Here is a 24044-nt window from a genome sequence, read left to right on the forward strand (position 1 = left end):
AAGGACGCTAATTTACTCAAAATTGATACACCCCGGCTTACCATCTAGCGGTAGCTTTCGGAAAGGTGAAAAAACATATATTTAATACTTGCGCCGGGTATTTAATGTTCGGCTCCGCCCGAACTTAGACTTTCTTACTTGTTCTAACTGGTTTGGGTTTTCACTGCAGGGTAGTTACCAAAATATCACAGGCGTGGTTATTTTGCCAGTTTCAATAAAATCCGTCCTACGCTGAAAAGAAGTACACATCCCAAGTTTCGTTATGATATCTCAATCTTTACTTGAGTTATCGTGTGCACAGACGGACGGACGATCGATTTTTTTTTTTTTTGATTTTGATCATTTATGTATTCACTCAGAAAAAAGTCAGCTAAATATATTTCTCTCAACACACGATTTAATTATAGATACATAATTTGATTACAACGGGATAGATAAATATATAATATACTAGCAGACCCGGCGAACTTCGTCCCGCCCAAAATTTTTATATATTTTATTGAAACTTTTTGGTCCAACATTTTCGCCAAAAATTCGCGTTTACGATTTTCATTGGCACATTCATCTGCTAAGATTATGGTTTGGTGGTCATTTGCCTCTTTAAATAACCTAAGGAAGGTGTTATATCAGTGAAGAAGTTCTTGAAATTCTCCAACTGTACAGCATTCCATAGCACGGTTATTCACAAAACGAAATAAATTTGCATATTTTTTTCCTCTTCACCCCCTAGCGGCATCAATGACCCGATTCTATAGTGGGTGCTAATCACTGTTCTACCGAAATGCAATATACATATATTTAGTTCAGACGAAATACCTTAAAAGCTGGAACGCATAATAATATTGGAAAATCACATCTATTCGGCCAATCGTAACACAGTTGAGTTCGATATACTCAATGGGGCATCAGGTCGATTTAACCTGACCTTCACGCCACCCTTTTTCACTTGGCTATTTTTACACCCGAGCGCACTTGTGCACAAGGGTATTATAACTTTCTTCACATAACGGTTGTTTGTAACAGGCAAAACGAATCGAGATAGATATAGACAAATGTATACATAAATGATCAGAATGAAAAGAGAAATCGATTAAGCGGTGTCTGTCTGTCCGTCCGTCCGTGTACACGATAACTCGAGCAAAAATTGAGATATCTCAACAAAATTTGGTANTTTTAGACGAAAATTAAGAATATTATAAATTTTCGGAAAATGGGCGTAGCCACGCCCACTTATGGTTACATGTGTATATCTTGGTAACCGCTGCACCAATTTCATATATAACCAGTGGTGGTAACCTGATCCACTACGATCCTTTAAGTAAAGCGTACGCAGAAATTAAAAATTTCGAACAAGACCAACTAAGAAGTTAAAATGGTGTACGTCTCCACTGAGATAGAAAAAACGTTGACCTCCTCTGTTTACAATTTAAAAAAGTAGATATATGTATTTATATGTAAATATAATTACCTTCTTATATCTTCCATATATTTTTTCTTCGGATTTCAGCATTTTCTCTACTTGCCATGGGTGTCGTTGGGTATCTTATTCACTTCGCAATAGCGTTAGTTATCGTGAATAAGGAAATAACCCCTACTCGCGGCATGCTTTACCCAAGGGAGTCTGAAACTCGGGAGGTTCGATTATTGGATGGACTCTGGAATTTTGTCACATCAGACGAAGCGAACCCAACGCAGGGAGTGAGAGATAAATGGTTCGGGGACGATCTGAGTAAGGTAAAGGAAGTTATCCCCATGCCAGTGCCTGCGAGCTACAACGATATCACTACCGACAACACAATTCGCGATCACGTTGGCACAGTTTGGTATGATCGCAAATTTTTCGTACCACGCTCCTGGGCGAAGGATCAGCGAGTATGGCTTCGCTTCGGAAGCGTACACTATGAAGCCTTTGTGGTGAGTAATTATGACTTTACCATGAGAAGTATAACAGTTAACCATAATTATAAAGTGGATTAATGGAGAAATGGTCGTTAAACATGAAATGGGTCATCTACCTTTTGAGGCAGAAGTCACAAACTTTGTGAAGTATGGCGAAGAGAATCGTATTACCGTGATGTGCGACAATGCCCTTATTCAAACCACAGTGCCTCAGGGGAAAATTAGCGAAGTAAAAAAGTGAGTTATAATTCATATAATAGTATACTATAAAGCAATTTGTGGATAAATTATATTTTAAATTTTCAAGGGACGGTGGAGTTGCAATAGTTCAGACTTATACATTTGACTTCTTCAACTACGCAGGAATACATCGATCCGTCCATTTGTATACCACTCCAAAAACATTTATCGAAGAGGTTGAAATCACTTCCGATTTGGCTGATAATTCAGGTGGATACATTTATATATTTACATACACATGTGTATATACATGAATATGAATGAGTTAGGGTTAGGGTTACCAGACGTCCTCCTTTAGGAGGACATGTCCTACCTTTTGCCTAAAAATGAAATGTCCTCTTTTATGACTGAAATATTCAGCTTTTTTGCATTTTATTTGTAGTTTTGGCATACTACTTCTAAAGTTAAGTTTTTTATTTGTAATTTTTGGCAACGCTTTCTTTATCTTACACGCATTTCCTTCTTTTTTCCTTTTTGAATAACATATTCGGAACACCTCCTACACACTCATGTTTCGAAGCAGCAATGCATGCAGTTTGAAATGTGGGTTTGGATGTTGCGTTTTATATAATGCTTTAGGCTTTTGTAGAAAAAATTATAAACATTAAATAAAGAAGAGAAAAGTAGCCAAAACTCGTGAAAATGTCACTCAACTTAATCAGCTGACCACAAGTGTATATTTACTTTTTTTTTTATTTAAAACGTGTTAATCAAAATACTTGTTTCTCAGTCGTCCTCCTTTTAAATCTTACCTGTCTAAAAGGGAGGTAAACTAAGAATCACAAATTTCGTTCTTTGTGAAATTTTAACAAATGTTGGGCCAAAAAAATTGGTTTTCATAAGCGTTCCAGAATTAGGAACCCAAACACGTTAGTACAGGGAATAATTAAGGGATTTGGATTTTTTACATAGAGTTCCCTTATCCCTACCGACCCAAGTAGAGCCACAGGGGTCAAAGGTAGGGCTGCCAGACGTCCCGGGTTTCCCGGACATGTCCCGGTTTTAGACTATTTGTCCCGGTGTCCCGGGTTTCGTACAAGTGTCCCGGTTTTCGATTTGATAGCACAAATTTTGCATAAAAATGACTACACTGAGAGAAAAAACGCGTTGTAATATTAAGAAAAATTTTATGAATTTACTGGGGGAAATAACGCATAGTAAACATGAATATTTTTTATTTGATTATCGTTTTGAAATCTTCGTACTTAAAAACAATACTTTCATACCACGCACACGTGGTGTTGAATCAAACTGAACATTTGAATGCACATTTACATGTCTGGCTGTAGCTGAGTGCACGAAGATGCTTGCCACAATTTGCTAATTTCCAGAGCGTCAGGGTTCAAATCCCATTACAGACAGCATGGAATTTAAATAAATATTTTTTTAACTTAATTATGAAAAAGCATCCGTTAAGTGCAAAGCGCTTCATTTTAATATTGGTGTATTTCAATTGAATATTTCTATACTAAATACTAAAATTTGTATACTTAAATTTATTACGAGTTGGGTTTGTGCTCTTTCATATGCGAATTTTTTTTAAATTTAGCACGTTTTGCGCAAGCAATAGTTGATGATTAATATAAATATGTACCTAAATACGTTAAAATGACATGCACAGAGTTTTACAATTAAACTCACAGCAACGAAACAAATGACTGATATTTTAATGTTACCTTGTATTTAATTTTTTTTCTTTCGTGAAACCTAGATTACTTATAAGTACCGTGCCGTACAAAATTATTGGCTCGGAGACTCTTTCATCTGATCACAATTTCTAATCAGATCTTTTAGAAAAATTTTGAAAACGTAGCTTTTCAGCCAATTAGTAAAGTGCAAGTCTGAAGTTACCAAAAATATTCGTTGATTTTTTGCAATTATTTATTTTTTGCTGACAGTGTCTTCCACATACAAAAAAATGTCGAACATAGTTTGTATGGAAAAAACTCTCAGTAAAAACAATACCAAAAATCAACTAAATTTTTATTGGCTGCAAAACCTCATTTTCAAAATTTTTATAAAAAAGTCTGAATAGAAAGTTACGAATTTGTATGCAAAATTATTGCATTTTCCGGAGTTTTGCACAAAGTTTAGAAATTTTATTTATATGTTTTCTGTTGTATTTAGTATAAACTGTATTTTTATAAGGAACAAAAAAGGTACATGCATTGTGGAAAATTCTCTGTACTTTAGTTGTGATAAATTGTTTTGTTTTGCTGGTGTACGTTGTAATGATCGCATGATCACATGTTTTTATGTTTTTTTTTTGTCAAAATAAAATTTTACTACATCCTTTCGTACGTAATTTTTGTCGAAACGAAATGGAGGGGAACGAGAGGCCACTCGAGTAGTCCATATAATGGTCTTTTCAAGGACCGTAACTTTCATGCTTTTTTCAAAAAATCATTCGTTTCCTCTGCCACAGAAGATACCCCAACATTTATTCTCTCAAGACAGCTTTAATTTGTGCGACTTACACAAGGTGTGCGTGAAGGCCAAAGCCAGACATTTCGAATGAATATTTCATTTTTGTATACCGTACATACATACCAGAGTTGTGAAAAATGCATCAATTTCTTAATGCATTAATGATATTTAAAGCAATAATATTAATATAAAAAATTAATGCATTAATTTATGAAATTTAAAGCAAATGAATATTTCAACGCATTAATTCTGAAAAATGTAATGCTAATGAAATTTTTGTTTCATTAAATTATCCTAGCTAATGCTAATGAAAAAAATTTAATGCACTAAAATGTTTAATGCTTTTGCTCGTTTGCATTATTAAAAACCATTAAATTTTGTTTCTAGTAAAATATAAATAACCTCTTTTGGAAGGACTTGCTTTATGAAAATGAAAGCCAATGTGCATGCAACGCAGAGTGCTTTTGTAGANCTAATGAAAAAAATTTAATGCACTAAAATGTTTAATGCTTTTGCTCGTTTGCATTATTAAAAACCATTAAATTTTGTTTCTAGTAAAATATAAATAACCTCTTTTGGAAGGACTTGCTTTATGAAAATGAAAGCCAATGTGCATGCAACGCAGAGTGCTTTTGTAGATTTTTATGTTGATTGTTGATGCATACCGATTACATATATTAAGTATGAGCCAAAAACGCACAGATAGCCAGTTTAGCAGCGCATGTACACGACTGAGGACCTACTCTGATCTAAATCAATCAATAAACCGTTTTTTAGTTCCATTTGACAATGTGATTTTATGTATTTAACGACAAATGCCATTGAACTTGACATGGTGAAAACCAGCCTTAACCACTATCTTTTTTGGCCTTTAAAATTCTACCCTCAACGTCAGCAAAGAATTTTTACTTCAAAATAAAATTAGTTAATGGGTTTTTAATGCACATTCATTTAAACATTTTAATGTTAATACAAAAAAAAAATCGTTAGCATTATTTCTTCGGAATTAATGCATTGAAATTTTCATTTACATTAAATATCAAAAATTAATGCATTAATCTTTTTCATTTACATTAAAATGCTATGCATTAAAAAAAATTAATGCATTTTTCACAACTCTGATACATACATATGTATCATTATTTTTAATCTTATAGCATAAAATGCGTGTAACAGTATTTATCAGGGGCCGTAATCATTGTGCGTTTTATCAAAAAATTAACTTTTTGAGTTTTATTGTATTGTTCAGAAAATACAATCATTTATTGAGATATATTTTTTGATTAAAAGTAAAACTAATTTTTCGGGTGTTATTTTTTGCTCTAAAATAATGATTATTATGTGAGGGGTTATCTTTTTGATAAAAAAATAATCATTATTTTTTGAGTTTTATATTTTTCATCACAAATAATGACTATTCTTTGGGTTTTATTTATTTAAAATAATAATAATGACTATTCTTTGAGTTTTATTATTTTGATCGAANTAATCATTATTTTTTGAGTTTTATATTTTTCATCACAAATAATGACTATTCTTTGGGTTTTATTTTTTTAAAATAATAATAATGACTATTCTTTGAGTTTTATTATTTTGATCGAAAATAAAACTCACTTCTTGAGCGTTATTTCTTCTCTCAGAAAAAAAATTAACTTTGGAGTTTTATTTTTTTTGGGAGATCGAAAAACTCAAAACGCCTCACTTCGCCTAAACTCAACTCAGCATACCTGAACTCACCTCAACTCACCCTAACTCACCTCATCTCAACTCACCACACCTCAACTCAACTCAACTACCTCACCTCAACTCACCATAACTTCATATTAAAACACATTCATTTCTCGATACTAGGTAATGTAAAATTGAATGCCCCACTTTTCTTAGGACATCGCCGTGGGAAAAAATGCATTTTCGAATGCGAAAAGGGTTGTTTTACTTATTATTTTTTTGATTACTATACATTACATTTTCCCACTGGGAACTTATGTAAAAATACACAAAAAAAGTTTCCATACTAATTTGTGATTTCGTAATTTTTGTAAACTTTTAACTATATATCTCAAAAACTGTTCCACTTTTTAACCGACTTCCAAAAAAGAAGGAGGTTATCAGTTCGTCGGAATATTTTTTTTTTATGTATGTTACCGCATAGTTTTGGACCACGCCAACCGATTTCGATAATTCTTTTTGCATCAGAGGTGGTCCCATACTAATCTGGTTTTGATCCGAACAGTGGATGATGAAATATAATATATTTTTTTAAGTCGGTTTTTATTGCTAAAAATTACTTGTTTATGTTTTCACTCCAAATTCGAATTGAGCGGAAAAGTTTACATAAGAGATGACAGTCAAATGCCAGAGGTCGGATTTCTTTTCGAAAAGTGCGTTCGATTTTGAAGAATTTTCTATTGCATCAAACTTTATCAGACTGTCTCCAAAATTTCACCGCAAACCTCTCAGAGGGAACAATAGCAGTTCATATTTATTTAAATAACTTTACATCTTAATGATTACACATATTGGTAATGCAATACAATATTCATTATTGCTAACGCATTAAATCTCTGCAGTGGCAAATGTATTTTACAAAGTGAAAGTGAGCGGCACAGCCTCGAACGAAGCTGACAGTTCCCTACAAATTCGAGTGCAACTGCGGAACAAGGAAGATGTCGTTGTTGCCAACGGAACATCCAATGGGGATTTGAAAGGTGTGCTAGAAGTGAAGAAAGCGAATCCCTGGTGGCCATATTTAATGCACCCAGAACCTGCCTACCTCTATCAAATGGAATTATTTTTACACACTGCCGATAACACTTTACTGGATGTTTACCGACTGAAAGTCGGCATACGCACACTTACTTGGAATAATACCTCGTTCCTCATCAATGGACGACCAGTTTACTTCAGGGGTTTTGGAAAGCACGAAGATTCTGATGTAAGTAGGCAATCCAAATTTACAAAGCATTTCCCATATTAAGATGCACATTTCTTATTTTTTTATGATTCACAAAGTATGTATGTATCTAAGCTTTCCGTAATTGGGACTAAATAGTGAATGAAGTTATTCGTTATAGGGAATTACATGAATAAAGAATAAAAACGTAATTCGAAATTCGAAGTTCGTTGAATAGTAAATAAAAATTTATTCGTTATTTGAAATTTCACGATGATGAGTGAACGTTTATTCATGTTTCAAAATTATTTGAATGATGAATAAAAATGTATTCTTCATTCGAAATTACTGGTGTCTCCAAACCAAACTTGACAAGGGATGACGGATGAATAAAAATTTATTCGTTATTTGAAACTACTTGAATGAAGAATAAAGATTTATGAATGAAGAATAAAAATGTATTATAAATGTGAATAAATTTTCGAAATTCGAAATTACTTGAATGGTTAATACAAACTTATTCGTTATTTCAAATTTCATGATCATGAATGAAAATTTATTCGTCATTCGAAATTACTTGAATGGAGAATAAAAATTTACTGTGTTCGCGAAAAATATTAATAATTCGAACTTGAATAAAAAAATGATTCTTTGTTTCCATATTAGTAAGAGTTTTTTAGTACACTGCAAAAACGAAATTTAATTTTCGCATATTAAGAGTGGCAGGCAGTTTTCTCTTAGTGAGTGAAAATTTATAAATTATGGTTGACAAATAAACACTTTTCGGTATTAGTTTTACATGCAATTTTTAAAGTGTGGGTTACAAAGCACATAGTGTTTATTATTAGTAGAGAACATTCTCAATTTTAAACATTTTATGTACAAAAATCAAATCTTTAACACAGATTCTGGTTAAAAATAAACACTTTTCAGTAGTAGTTTTACATACCCTTTCTAGAGTGGTCTTAGCCGCAACAGATAAGGCTTCATTCAGATTTTTGACTTTGTATTTCATATACTTTCAGATTAAGATATTGACACCTTTTGCTACCATAATCTTTTGTATTTCAGCCTTACTTTTATGAATTCGCAATATTTCTTTAATTTTCCGAATTAAAAGAAATTAAAATATTTCTTCAGTTCTGGAAAACACTCTTTTAGTAATAAAATATAATACTTGAATTCTAAGCTATTCAGACACTTTCCTACAATCATGATTTTTGCAATGAAACTTTCCTTTTAACATGAATGTCAAAAAATAACTACCCCACAAAAAATTATATAAGCAGTTGTAAGAATGATCTATAATATCTCAATCAAAGCTCGTTTTTTTAATCACCCCGTTTACACAGGCAAATTCTCGATTATTAGGTGTCAAATTTGTTTGGCTTATTATTCTCACATCTCAAGGAAAAGTTATTTCTCTTCTCTGTGCCACCGTGATCACTTTTTCTGCTATATGTATAAAGCAGTTTGAATAATATTTTATTAAAAATAGCTTTACAAACCTCTTTTCCTTGCTAATGTCCATTTTTTTTTACTTTTACATTTCGCATTTCTCCGCTTCGCAAAATATATCAATAAAACTAGGTTGGACACAGAAAACTTATCGGTTAAATCTGAAAATATTTTATAATTACAGATTAACAAGGGATGAATTTTGTATGGCTCATCTCTTTTTATAATTACAGATAAGGGAGTTAAGCTCGAAAATGGGGATAATCTACTTATATGTAAACCTAGTATAAGCTAAGCTCGTATCTGTACTTTCTTTCGAAGCATAATACTTTTTTTGGATTCCAAAAATGGATACTGTAGTTTTTTCCAAAATACTGCCTTTATATTTTTTTTGGTGTCTAAATTTTTTAATACACAGTGTTCGCGGAAACACATTTTAAAAATGCATATATATGGGCATTTCCAGCAGTGGTGTACGCCGTTGAAGTTCAAAATACAAGGAAAACATAAACTTTTATGAATTTTTTATTTTTTGTTTCGATAGCATTTTGCTAAGTACATACATATATCTTTGCTGCAAAAGCGCTGATATTTCGATTTTTATTTTTCAATATGTTAGCAATAAACATGCGGTCGGGAACGTACGAGTAATGGAAGCCGCCAGGGCTGACACCTCACGAGACCGATTGCGTAGCAACAGCCCAGAAAATTCGCAGAAAAAAAAATAAATAAAAAATAGTAGCAAAACTACAAACAGGTTTTTATTTTAAATTTATTTGATATTTAAAACAATGACATAATTACATTTCAATAATACTTGTATTTTTTATGTACTATTTTATATTTTTATCTCTTACAGGGGCGTTTTCCATATACCGAACTAAGCACTTTTTGACGCTTACTTCATTAGTTTCGTCAATAATAAGTGAAAATTTACTTTATTTGAGAATTCCGTAATTTTATGTCTGCGAAAAAGTGCAGTAAGACGAACTATTCCATGTATATTGACCTTCCTTTTATCTTTATACTAGGATCTGTTAAGCTGATGCCAGATAAAATTTTGTGGCTTTGCGTGACATTTATATACAACTTTACCAGTAAAGCGCCAGAGGCCAAAGGTACATATGCCACAATGAACGCCAAGAAAACAATTTTGTACTGCTTTTTTACTCTTCAAAATTTCTGTGGATTTTATTATATTTAGCTTGAAAAATATCAGAAACGTAATTAAATTTTATGTTTCTGCATGAAACCTCGAATTTGAACGAAACAAAATAAATATTAAACTGGCTGATTGGCAACGCACGCAAAAAGATGAGAGTTGGCCATCTTTTCGCTTTGCGCTGCAGCTGCAACGATGCTTTGTGCATTTTCATACACTTGATCTTATCTGTCAAAGCGAAGCAAGCGTTTTATCTGGCATCAGCTTTATAGCTTGCAACAAATCTGGCAACCAATGAATCATAAAAACAGGCAACTAGTTCTACTCGCAATATATGGTCATTGCTTCTTCTATATGCAACTTTGTATCCTTCTCGCAAGTTGAATATTTCTGCCTGTTAACGAATTGTGCATCTTCGTTTATTTGAAAATTTTTTCGGCTGTGCCTATTTACATATGTTGCATATCGCTACCTTAATATAGAAAGGCCCTATCTGACATCGTCGCTGATATACAAAAAGCCGTAACTAACTAAAAATCGAAAATTTACGTTTTAATTGATTATGATGCATTTGATCGCATTATGTGGCCCCAAATCGTTTTATGCAATAAAAGATTTTAGTTAGTTACGGCTTTGTGCATTTCAGCGACGATGTGAGATAGGGCCTTTCTATATTAAGGCAACGATATGTAGTTCCTCAGACGCTGCTTGCATAATTTGCTGTAAGATAACCCATTTAGACTTTAAAGTCATTGCCTGTTTACCACATCTATAATGTTATAGAGATTTAAAAATTGTTACTGCCCATAAGTTGAATGAGATAAAAAAAGGAGTAAAAATAGGATAAAGCGTAGTGGAGTAGCAAATTTTAAAATTTTTTAAAAATCTTAGCAAATTTACTACGATCGTAGCAAAGTGCCAACGCTGGAAGTCGCCTTTGGATGCAAATTGAAAAATGCAAGAAACTGCGAAATTTAACAGAATATTCTAAAGCGATTAATTTTATATTAAATCGGAATAAAGAATCTTCCTCCTAAATAATTGCACGTTGAAATATCTCTATTAGTTTTTTGTCCAAATAAAGGAGTTTTACAGTAAAATCCCATATCTGAACAATCAGTTGTATGGAGGCAATAAGTAGGTTATGGTGACCCAATCTTTGTTCATTTTACTGTATAATTTCTGTTGATAATGAGTGAAAATAGTGCGAAATTTTATGTTCCCAGCTGCATAGATGGAGAGTTATAACGAAAATTCTCATATCTGAACAATCAGTTGTAAGAGAGATATATGTCATAGTGACCCGATCTTTGTTATTTTCACTGTAAGTATTCTGTTAATAATGAGTGAAAACGGTGCGAAATTTCATGTTTCTAGCTGCATAAATGGAGGAGTTATGATAAAAGACCTCATATCTGAACAATCAGTTGTAAGAGAGATATATGTCATAGTGACCCGATCTTTGTTATTTTCACTGTAAGTATTCTGTTAATAATGAGTGAAAACGGTGCGAAATTTCATGTTTCTAGCTGCATATATGGAGAAGTTATAATCTCATATCTTGAATCATATCTCATATCTTAACAATCAGTTGTATGGGAGCTATATGTTATAGTGGTCCGATTCTTCCGGTTCCGACAAATGAATAATACAATATAAAAATACACCCATTTACCAAATTTCCTCCGGATATCTCGAAAACTGAGAGACTAGAATGCATACAAACAGATAGACAGACAGACGGGCATGGCTAAATCTACTCAGCTCGACGTTCTGATCATACGTATAAGTATACGTTTTAATGGGTCTATATCTTTTTGTTCTGGTAATTACAAACATCGGATCAAAGTTATAATCAGGGACGGAAAATAATCATTATTTTTTTAATTTTAACCGTAGATATTCTTTTCCATTGTGTCTTTTTTTATTTTATCCTTTTTATATACACATACGCAAATTGAGATCGAACATTATCTGCAATTTGGATAATGAAAATTGCCTTTCTGACTTAATGTTCTTTACCGATATGATGGAACATTTGCAATACTTGAATAAAAATTCGATTGTCGCAAATTATTTTAAGTTTTGAAGCTAAACTACGTTTTTTTATTCATGATCTCAAAAAAGAATATTATGTAATTTTCCATGAAAAAATATTGCACATGATTTAAAAGCAGATTTTGAAAAAAGATTTGCCGATTTCAAATTATTTAAACGTACTTTTGCATACTTAATAAACCCTTGTTTATGTAACATAATTGAGGATGATAGCGGCCGCTGTGGTGTAGTGGTAAGCAGTGCGCGCTTCCACTCCACAGCGTCTGCGTTCAAGCCCTGGTTAAAGCAACATCGCCAAAAAATTTAAAAAAAAGGGTTTTTCTTAACAGCGGTCGCCCCTCGGCAGGCAATGGCAAACCTCCGAGTGTATTTTTGCCATGAAAAACAGCTTCTCATTGAAATACAATCGCCGTTCGGAGTCGCCGTAAAACTGTAGGTCCCTCCTCTTTGTGTAACAAGATCAAGGCGCCGCCACAAATCGAAGCAGAAGCTCGGCCAAACACTAACATACGTGTACGCGCCAATCTATTATATTATTATTAATTGAGGATGAATTTTTGGTGTTTTTTCTAATTAAAAGAATATAAGGCACTGGAAATTCAACATAAAGCTTTGCCATTTCTTGGAATCAGGCAACAAGTACCAGATTTAAAATATCCGCTGTTGAAAACAGCTGCGTGCCTGATAATAATTGGTTGCATTCGCGTGCCTGTTAAATATTGAAAGTTATCAAAGACTATCAGTTTTTTGCGATCGCGTACGCAAAAGACTTGCAATGTAGGGGAAATTGAGAGACCAAAGTGTCATTTCATTTTGAGGGGAAGCTGTTGGTTTCTGCTCGAAAAATTTTTGCCAACAGCAATTTGCCAACAAGAAAACAGAAACGGGTTGGAATTTACGCAAATCCCCAAATTGTATTTGATGGTTTGGAAAATAAAAGAGTAAAATGCGACTAATAAAACTTGTAAGAGGCGAGTAATAACTCATTTAGTCATTGAACTGTGTCAGGATAAGACATCGGATTGGTTTTCTTCCGTTGTCAATTTTATACTTTTGAATGTAAACACAATTTCTTGCAAGTTTCTGCAAATTTTCTGTTAGCGTACTGTTTTGGATATATTTGTCTTGTGAGAGAACAGATGACATTTCGCCGGAATTTTGCCGTTGGACATTTTTTATTGGAGATTTTGAACGAACGTACCTATTGACTAACCAACATTTAACCGAACGGTTACGAACGGCTTTAAATGACGTATTTTTGATTTTTTAGTGCACATTAGCTCTGATCCAGTACTCCATGAACTTACAGGATTTTACACGAACTTGCAGGAAGGTGCAGGAAAAATGTTCCAGTACTCCAAAATCCTCCAAAATCCTGTAAATGAGAGCGACTTTTGGAGAGTTGTGTAGAGAATGAAGTTGCAAGATTTTACCCGAACTTTTTCTTCTGGTAAAATCATGAAAAGTGTCAAGCAATCACTGGTTGACGTTTTTACAGGAAAATTGGTTTTTTTGTTCCCGTAATTTTGGTTGTTACTCACTTTTTACTCTCACTTCAGAGAGTAATTTTGCTGTTTGACAGTTTTACAGGATTTTTCACGAAAAGTATTGGATCAGAGCTATTATATGTGCATATGTAGTTACGATTTTTTAGCGCATAAAAATCCGGGCCCTAATTACCATCATATGAAATAAGCTCTATATAAGGCACACATTTGTTGAGGGTATGTACTAGGGATTTTGCGAATGTGAAATTTTAGACATCCGCGGATGCGAATATTAAACTGCTGCGGATGCGGATGCGGATGCGAATGCGGATGTCAAGTATTTTTAAGAAACAATTAGAATCTGACATAATGGCGAGATCGTTGTTTAAACAGCGCTTACAAGCCAAAACAGATATGACAGGTTTTTCTAAAGCTTTTTAAAAAGAATTCTTCATTCTCATTCCTTTGGCTGTTTCAGAATTTGGGGTTTCGGGGTGAAGTTACAGAACTTCATCAGCGTTTTTCGTTTTAGTTTTCGTAATTCATTTTTAATACTTTCTTCTGCGACTGGGTTGAAAACAGTGGGCTTAGCGAGCTAAATAGGTGGATATGGAAAATACATTATTATTTTCCAGGAATGAAAATTTTGAACGAAATTCTATTTTTAAAGTCGTGTTTTTTTATAAGCATTTTAATCTCAGAAAGTTACGTAATTCTTATCTAATTAAAGGTCAGACCTATAGCTTTTTAATTTTTTGAGCATCTATTCTCTTTATAGCCAGACGTTGATCATTTCTGCTGGAAATCCCTATTGAAGGAGGTTATCCTTTGACTTTAAATAGCAAAGAAGGGACAATTTTATATGAAAAAAATATTGCCCGACAAGTTAACAAAATTAGGTACTGTTTTTTAAATTTTTGCTAAAAATAAATTCCCCAAAGAGCCCCATTTGAAATTATTGAATCGAATATATGTATGTAAAATCAAAAGTAAATCACGAAAATTTGCTTAAGAATTACATTGTACTCTTTGTTCTTTTGTGTCTTGTAGATTTTTTAAGATTAGTCCAAAAAAATCATATTAAAGAAAGAAACCAATGAAGGTATTTAAAGAATAGAAAAAAATATTATTAAAGTACTATGTCTTCTTCGACGTACATCAAAGGCCAAGTAGAAGTGGGAACTTGTATGACTGCCCGTTGATAGCTCGGTTATATAGCTTAAGAAATAATATGTTTAAAAACATCTTTATCAAAGTGTATAAATATGACATTTGACCAGTTTTGTTACACAAATAGTCCCCCGACCACAGGCAAAAATATTGGCTACAATTTGTCATATTGTTTGCCATATATACGTTTTATCGGTGCACTTGCACAACATTCGCATTCACAAAAGCTCCGCATTGATTATTGCGAATGCGAAAGCGAATGCGAATGTTAAAATTAATACGGAAGCTCCTCGGTTGCGAATGCGAATGCGAATATTCGCAACAACCCTGGTATGTACACACAGTGCTCTTGAAACAGCGGAAGGGGTTATTAAAATGGATGGAAGAAATCCCAATATAAAATTATCCCATATGATCTCCAGATTCCAAATCTTCAAATTCCGAAATCATCAAGATATATGTATATATATTAGACTGCATAACTCCCCATACAAAAAAAATCGGAACTGTTTTTCCATTGGAATTATAAAATCTATTATATTTTAAGACATCCAACATTTCCATTTCGGAAAAATGTTAAGATTTAAGCGAGCTGGACCGATTTGAAAATACCTCCAAAAATGGAGTTTTTTATGAATAAAAATAGCTTCTTAAAGATGCTTTTTGAAAAACAATCCGCTGAAAATTTTACCTAAAATATTAAAAAAATAAAATAAAATAAAAATTGAATGGAATCGTAATAATGAGATTTGTGATGCTGTTTTTTAACATTTTTCAAAGATTGGTAAAAGAAAAACTTGAATAACTGAACCTAACCTCTTCCGATTTAGACATGTGAGTATCATTGGAAAGGTATTTTCTTACCCTTTTTGTTTCTTTGCTAATAAGCTCATTCAAATGATTAAAGAGAAAGGTAGGATGAAAGAACATCATTCAAAGTTGAATTACGATGTGTTGGTATTTGAAAAAAATATATAAATAAAATTGGGACACGAATTACTTTTTTTGCACATAAATACCTTTCCACCGGGATTCCATAAGTCTAAATCAGTTTAATATTATTTAAGTTTTTCGTAAATCAATCTTTGAAAAAAGTAAAAACACAGCATCATTATTACGATTCCGTTGTAAAGATTTTTAAAAATTTGTATGCAGATCTTTTAAGCCCAATCTGTTTTGTCATCTGAAGGGACTTTTTTCAAAAAGTTCTTTAAGAAACAATTTTTATTCATAAAAACTCCATTTTTGGAGGTATTTTCAAATCGGTCGAGCCCACTTAAATCTTAATATTTTTCCGAAATATTTTGGTGGACGTCTTAAAATATAATAAATTTTGAAATCCCGGCGGAAAAACCGCAACTTTTTGTGATAATGCAGTCTAATGTGCATATATACAGTATCGGTCATATCAATAGCACGCCATTTCAAAGTGATATTGTGTGCCACTTATGTTTATTTATTAATTTTTTTAGAATTTTCAATTAAAATATAGTTCATTCTCAGACAAACCCGATACAAACCCAAGCTTAATAATTTGTAGAAAGCTGCAAAAAAGTGCTACAAATTTTCACATAAATTTCAAACTTTTTTCTCGGAAGTGTTAGAATTTTTTTGAGTACACAGTTTTTTAGACCCTTCAATTTTAGTCTGATAATGTGCAAGTTTCAAGTGGCTAGACGTTACTGTTGATTTTTTAGAATTTTTTTCGCCAAAGGTGTTGCGGATTTCTTCCATATACAAATATATTCAGTTTATTTATTATATGGAAGCCAACGCGACAAAAAAAATTCTAAAAAATAAACGGTAACACATTATCAGACTAAAACTGCAGGAGCTAAAAAACTGTGTACTCAAAAAAATTCTAACACTTCCGAGAAAAAAGTTTGAAATTTATGTGAAAATTTGTAGCACTTTTTTGCAGCTTTCTACAAATTATTAAGCTTGGGTTTGTATCGGGTTTGTCTGAGAATGAACTATATTTTAATTGAAAATTCTAAAAAATTAATAAATAAACATAAGTGGCACACAATATCACTTTGAAATGGCGTGCTATAGATATGACCGATACTGTACATACATATGTGTTTGTGTGTATATGTATGTACAATGCGAACCTTTAGGTGCATACATACGAACCAATTTTAACCCAGGACTAACGACGTCGACGTAGTGTTAACTTAGCTCCTTTGATCTTTTTTTTTGTGTTTTAAATTTCTGTTTTTTTATTTTTTTTACATAATTTTTTTATATATATTTTTTTTGTTAAATTTTAAAATTTCAATTTATATATATATAGGTTATAAAAACATAAAAAACAGAAAATCGAAATACAAAAAAAGACTAAAGGAGCCAAGTTACCACTACGTTCACGTGATTGGTCCTGGCTTACGCTAAAAATGGTTCGTATGTAAGTACCTAAAGGTTCGCATTGTCCAAATACACATACATATGTATGTATATACATATATCTTGAAAATAGGATTAGGTACGATTTCGGGGTTTGAAGATCTGGAATCTGGAGATCATATGGGTTAATTCCTCATTGAAATTTCTTCCATCCATTTTAATAACGCCTGCCGCTGTTTCAAGAGCACTGTATACATATGTCTGTATCGTTGTAAAGGCTGTAGGTACAGCTCATCGTTCCATCGTCTGTGGTATTAACCTTCACCAACGTGGAAAAGCCCGTAAATCTTAGTGGTCTGAAACTATCGACACTATCGATGGTTTCTGACTATCGTAGCACCATCGATAGTTTTTGATAGTTTAGGTTTTTCTTACATTATTGATTTGTTGCTTATTGTCACTTTGCATACGCACTTGATAAATGCCCTTTTAATAAAAGATATTTCGACACCGTACATTTACCAATACTTTCCTGTTTAAGCCGGTGTTTTGATAAGTGGAAAATATGTATAGTTTCGTGAAGATAACTGCAAAAGGTAAATATCTGACATTGAATAAAATAAAATAACTTATATTGAATGAAGTAAATAGCTCTAAAAAAATCGAATTATTTTAATAAGTAACGAGTTCTTCTGATTCGCTTTGCTTTAATTATGCAAAATATTTTAATAAAAGTTTTGAAAAATTCTGTAAAGTTTAAAAAAAGACCTAGCAAACTTCCACAATAAGCTTGCGATTTACTGATTCTGCAAGAAATATTTTCTAAACATATATGCCAGGCTCAATATAAAGCCAAATTGTAAGTTAAAAACCCCATCGAAAATTATCGATATTTATGGATGGTTTCTAAAAAACTATCACATGCTATCGATAGTGTCGACTATTAAAGTTTCAGACCACTAGTAAATCTTCCGCAGAATCTTTAATGAATAATCTAGTTAATGCACAAAACGGAAACATGTTGAGTCTATTTTTCTAAGCGGACTAGCATATCTATCTTATTCACCGAGTTAAATTTTAATAGCGGGATTTATACGCAAAGTTGTTGCAAATGTCATATTTGTTGCAAAATTTGCCGCCTTGCGACACAGCTGATAACTTTTGAATGAAAACTTTCTTGCGACACTGCCATATTATGGCAATAGGAGTGTTCGTTATGCAAAAAATTTGTACAAGTTGGTACCAATTGTTACCAAATCGTGTTCGTTTTGCCAAAAACCCAGTAAAACTTGCAAGGAGAGAGCACAATTTTGACATTTAATTTAGGGTGGAAGTTGCAAATCCGTGCTGGGAAAATTTTTGCCAGTAAGAATTTGCAAGCAGGATTGTGGCACACGGTTGCATTTTTGTCAACATCAATTTGAATCAAAAAGTTCGTTAAATTTAAAAATGAACAATCTTGTTGCGATTTACTAATGAAAGAAGTATGTAAATATTCGTTTATTCAATTAATTAAATTAATTCCAAACATTTGAAAGGTACTTGGCTGAATAAGCTGAATTCGTAATCGGAACGCAGTCGACACCACTGTCGATACAGCAAATCCGACAGTGACTTCCACAAAGAAATTGAAGCGTATGTTGAAGAAAGTCAGAATAAGAAGAAATATACGTAGGTCCTATTTTGTATTCCACCTGAAATGCAACCGTGGACGTCAGCTGGCAGTGAAGCTTGCAAATTTTTGCTAATTCCTGTTCGCGCAAAACTTAGTAAGTTTCTCTCTTTGGGAGAGTAAGACACCTTATTCTCTGAACTTTATTACTGGGAGTTACATAGCGAACACTCTTAATTATTGCGAAGTCGAAATCGCGAAACACATGTTTTTTGTCTTCTAGTACTTCAAAAAACAGTATACCAGGTAAGGCTGCTTCGAAATATAATTGTAAAAACTTTCCTTTTTACTTATGGGCGGCAGTTTGGAAAAAAATATGTATATTTCCAACCCGGAGCTGCGATAGGTCTTTCATACAATTTAGTTTCGCAACATTGACACTTCGCCAAAAATGCCAATTTGCGACGTTTCATGAATCGCACTAAAATACCTCTGGCCCGAAGGTGAATTCTCACATTCTCACTCACTCAGTGATGCCATTTGAAAGCAATAATTACATTTTATTTGCTCAAGCTAAACATTTGAAAGCATGCATGCGTAGTCGGCAGTGGCTGAGCGTGCAGTGGAGTGTGCCGTGTTCGATTTCCGTCAGGCGCTTCCTAATTTTATTTTATTTCTTATGAACCATGAAAAAGTATCTGTGAAGTGCAGAAGGAAAGCGTATTGATGAAAAATTCAAGCAGACAAATTTCAGAAAAAACAGCTGAAAACGTATCCGTTTCACAACTATTTTCGATACCTTTCTTTACATACGTTTCTGCCGCACACTTTAGTGGGAAAACGGATCGTCAAAGTATCCGAAAATGGAATCAGTAAACGGACAAAAATCCGCATTCCATCCACTTTTTTGTCCTTTTTCGGATCGGTTTTCGGATAGTAGTGGCTGGATAGTAGAAATTCTTTACAATACATATGCATATGTACAACTACTCCGTAATACATACCAAACAAATTTTTCTTATCAACAGATACGTGGAAAAGGACTAGATTTTGCGCTTCTAACGCGCGATATGAACTTATTAAAATGGATTGGTGCAAATGCTTATCGAACGTCGCACTATCCGTACTCTGAAGAGTCTATGCAATTTGCTGACGAAAATGGCATTATGATAATCGACGAATGTCCTAGTGTGGATACCGAGTACGTATTTTAAAATAAACTGATTCTTATAGTAGATGCTTGATTTTATACAAAAGTGTTATGCCTTATGCCATAATATAGCAACTATAACCAGGCGTTATTGGACAAGCATAAGTCTGCCATGGAGCAACTCATACATCGTGATCGGAATCATCCAAGTGTGATAATGTGGTCCATAGCCAATGAACCTCGTACTAGTCCATTCCAAGCGGATTCCCACTTTCAGTAAGATTTAATTAGCTCTTTATTTATGTTATGTATCGTCGTCTCAGAAAACGGATGTCGAATGTTACAAAACACGGTTTTGAGAAAATTGACTTTGAAGTTTAAGGTCGAATTAATCCGAAACTGTACGGTAGATTTTTGTAACTTTTGAAGGAGACGTAGTTGGTGTTATTAGTTTTGATTTCCCATATTTTTACATTTAATATCTCTTAACGTTAATGAGAAAATTTACTTTTCATTCCGTATACATTTGTCGTAAGTAGCGTTTACTCACCACTTTGTTTTGTCCACAGAACATACGACAATAGTAAAGTATCTATTTCAACGACGATGGTATAATTTGATGAAAAAAACAGACATATTTATTAAATAATGATTACTTATTAGAAAAAACATAACAAAAACATAATCATGTATTTAATAAAAAAAATCTGTACATCTCTTATGCTGTAAATATGTTACGAACATACGTTTTCTTTATATAAAAACAAAAAACAATACTTAAATTCAGTCTTTTGTACATTTTTATCTCTTTCATTTCATTGGAGACTCAGTGCAAGCTAAAATTTAAAAATTTAAAATTTTAAAATTAGTTACTTAGTTTAATTTTCAATTTTAATTGTATCGTTATAGTAGAGGACCATCCAATTGTCGTAAGTTCAAAGTTTTGCGATACATACGACAAATGTTTTATGATTAAAAAAAGATTACATTTGTATGGGAATTTGTCGTATGTGCCACATACGACAAACGTTTTATGATTAAAAAAAAGGTACGTTTGTATGGGAATTTGTCGTATGTGACGCATTTTCAGCACATACAACAAAAGGCATACCCAATCATTAATATTATGTAACATACGACAAAATGCGCACGAAATATCTCAAAAACTAATGGAGATATAAAAAAATGGATTGCAGAAATCGAAAGAGCATGCCCAACTTAGTAAATCTGCATCAAAATCCCAAAATCGTGATTTTGCACATTCGTCATCCGTTTTCTGAGGCGACGGTATGTAAGTACATGTACATGTCCATATATTTGTATTCACTAGGTTTGTGGCTAATTTCACTCGGTCACTTGATAGCACAAGACCTGTAACAGCTGCCATTGCAGTTCCCTCGGGCAGCGATAGAGCCGTAAGTATCTCATATCGAAAGTTCGCCTTTTTTTAAGAAAATATGCCCTACAGGCTAAGCATTTAGATGTAATATGTTTCAACCGCTATAACGGATGGTATAGCAATCCCGGAAAATTGGACATGATCACCACAAACGTTGTTGAAGAAGCTATTGCTTGGAACAAAAAACACAACAAGCCAGTCATGATTGGAGAATATGGTGCCGACACCATCGAAGGATTACATTTGCTTCCTGCCTACATTTGGTCAGAAGAATACCAAAACGAGTTATTCTCTAAACATTTTAAAGCCTTTGACATTCTTCGAAAAAAACAATGGTTCATTGGCGAATTCGTTTGGAATTTCGCGGACTTCAAGACAGCACAATGTACGTTGCATATTGAGCCATTTTATTTTTAATAAAATTTATCTTTTCTCATTAGCAATAACTCGCGTAGGCGGAAATAAAAAAGGGGTTTTCACACGCAATCGTCAGCCAAAAGCCACTGCACATCTGCTCAGAAAACGGTATTTTGCCCTTGGTCGTGAACTGGATCGTTGCCATATTCCTGAGGATCTATTCCTGTACATAACTGATGCAACTTCAACCATGTCTCGTGGTAAGCGGGAAGGTTCTGATTTATAGAACATTTCTTAAATGCCTGAGTATATGTATTTAGATCCTAATGAAATTGTTAGCATTTCCAATTTCAAGTTCAATTAAGCATTTTACTTTTTGTCTTTTGACTGGCTGATTTTTGGTACGTTACAATAGATAGACGAATTATTTTGTATTAAAAATATTTTTATACACAGGTATTAACCTCTATACTTAATATTAGACTATGAATAAAATATTCAGCGTGTATATGACTTATTGATATGCATTGTTACGAGTATTACATAGTATGGGCATATTTATGTACATACATCCAAAAACGACCAGTTAAAATATTTCTATTGGACTCAAGTTCTAAATTTTATACGTTAAAAATGTATGTATAGTACATACATCTTAAAGCGCAATAAGACTTAACTGATAATTGCATAGTTCATATGCATACATACAAAATAATAAATGGCCAACAGTAGAAATAAATATTTATAAAATAATTAAATATGTGTATGTGTATGTGTATGTAATTGTAAATTATTCACAAATGCCTTGCCTTATAATGAATCCATTTATTTAAGTATTACTGTATAATTATATGAGAGTAAAGTTATAATGAAGTTGTATAAAGTGATGAATAAAACCAAGTTATTATAGCAATATTTTCCAATACCATATAATTTTCTAACACATAAGCCATAGCCTGATCTTATAAGGTAAGTCTCTAGTCCTCTTAAATGAAGAAGCACACAGAGGGAACTCGGACGTACTTACCTCCAAGTGCATTTCTGCCATGAAAAAACAGCAAACAGGCAGCCTGGAATTTACATATTTTTTTAACTTAATTATGCAAAAGCAATCGGTAAGTGCAAAGGGTTGATTAATTAATATGTACCTAAATACGTTCAAAATGTCGTGCACAGAGTACAAAATTATTGGCTCAGATTTTTTTCATCAGATCATAATTTCTGATCAGATCCTTAAGAAAATGTTTGATAATGTAGCTTTTGAACCAATTAATAAAGTACAGGTCTGAAATTGCCAGAAAATTTCGTTGATTTTTAGCATTTTTCTTTTTGCTGACAGTGTCTTCCATATAAAAAGAATTGTCGAACATAGTTTGTATGGAAGAAACAATCAGTAAAAACATTATCAAAAATCAACTAAAATTTAATGGGCAGCACAAACTTCATTTTCAAAATTTAAAAAAAAAAAGTCTGATTAGAAAGTTGCGAATTTGCATGTTTTAATAGGAGTGTACTCGTACGCCCAACTATCTTAAGTTTTAGAAAACTTTTACTGGTTTTGCGTTCTCGTACCCAAAAAACTTGTGAAGTAGGGGAAATTGAGAGAGCAAAATGTGAAAGAGAGCTGCTGGAAAAATTTTTCCCAGCTAAAACTTGCAAGTAAGAAAATCAGCTGATCACAAACACANATAATTTCTGATCAGATCCTTAAGAAAATGTTTGATAATGTAGCTTTTGAACCAATTAATAAAGTACAGGTCTGAAATTGCCAGAAAATTTCGTTGATTTTTAGCATTTTTCTTTTTGCTGACAGTGTCTTCCATATAAAAAGAATTGTCGAACATAGTTTGTATGGAAGAAACAATCAGTAAAAACATTATCAAAAATCAACTAAAATTTAATGGGCAGCACAAACTTCATTTTCAAAATTTAAAAAAAAAAAGTCTGATTAGAAAGTTGCGAATTTGCATGTTTTAATAGGAGTGTACTCGTACGCCCAACTATCTTAAGTTTTAGAAAACTTTTACTGGTTTTGCGTTCTCGTACCCAAAAAACTTGTGAAGTAGGGGAAATTGAGAGAGCAAAATGTGAAAGAGAGCTGCTGGAAAAATTTTTCCCAGCTAAAACTTGCAAGTAAGAAAATCAGCTGATCACAAACACATGTTTGTAAATAAACAAAAGAAAATATGGCCATTTTGAGTTATTTATTGCAAATTTTATTATTAATGCTAGTATACAACGAAAAAGTGAGTAAATTTAATAAGCACAACGTTTGTTGAGTTTATTTTTCGTTCATTTGCTATTAATCTCCAGTTGGTTTACTCTAGTGTGTGCTGACTATAGTTGCCGTATGACATTTTTCGTTTGTACCATAATTTTCCTTTAA

The 24044-nt window shown here is 32.8% G+C and overlaps 1 protein-coding gene across 3 annotated transcripts in view; it reads left to right on the forward strand.

The window, feature by feature from the left end:
- The window catches only part of LOC108364778 (beta-glucuronidase), a 57099-nt gene extending 34526 nt beyond the window's left edge, over positions 1-22573 (forward strand). For 2 of the 3 annotated variants that reach the window (XM_017618616.1, XM_017618617.1), the window contains exons 2-10: positions 1508-1914; positions 1970-2136; positions 2207-2349; positions 7137-7501; positions 19781-19953; positions 20035-20178; positions 21233-21317; positions 21371-21686; positions 21742-22573. In XM_017618616.1, the coding sequence (XP_017474105.1) occupies positions 1525-1914; positions 1970-2136; positions 2207-2349; positions 7137-7501; positions 19781-19953; positions 20035-20178; positions 21233-21317; positions 21371-21686; positions 21742-21944 (1986 nt within the window). In that variant the 5' untranslated portion in view covers positions 1508-1524 and the 3' untranslated portion in view covers positions 21945-22573. The remainder of the gene's footprint in view (positions 1-1507; positions 1915-1969; positions 2137-2206; positions 2350-7136; positions 7502-19780; positions 19954-20034; positions 20179-21232; positions 21318-21370; positions 21687-21741) is intronic. The other variant, XM_017618618.1, reaches the window with a different exon arrangement.
- The last annotated feature ends 1471 nt before the right edge of the window (positions 22574-24044 follow it).

This window comes from Rhagoletis zephyria, unplaced genomic scaffold (assembly GCF_001687245.7).
Source record: "Rhagoletis zephyria isolate East Lansing unplaced genomic scaffold, Rhagoletis_zephyria_1.1 Rzeph_scaffold_01669, whole genome shotgun sequence".
NCBI lineage: Eukaryota > Metazoa > Arthropoda > Insecta > Diptera > Tephritidae > Rhagoletis > Rhagoletis zephyria.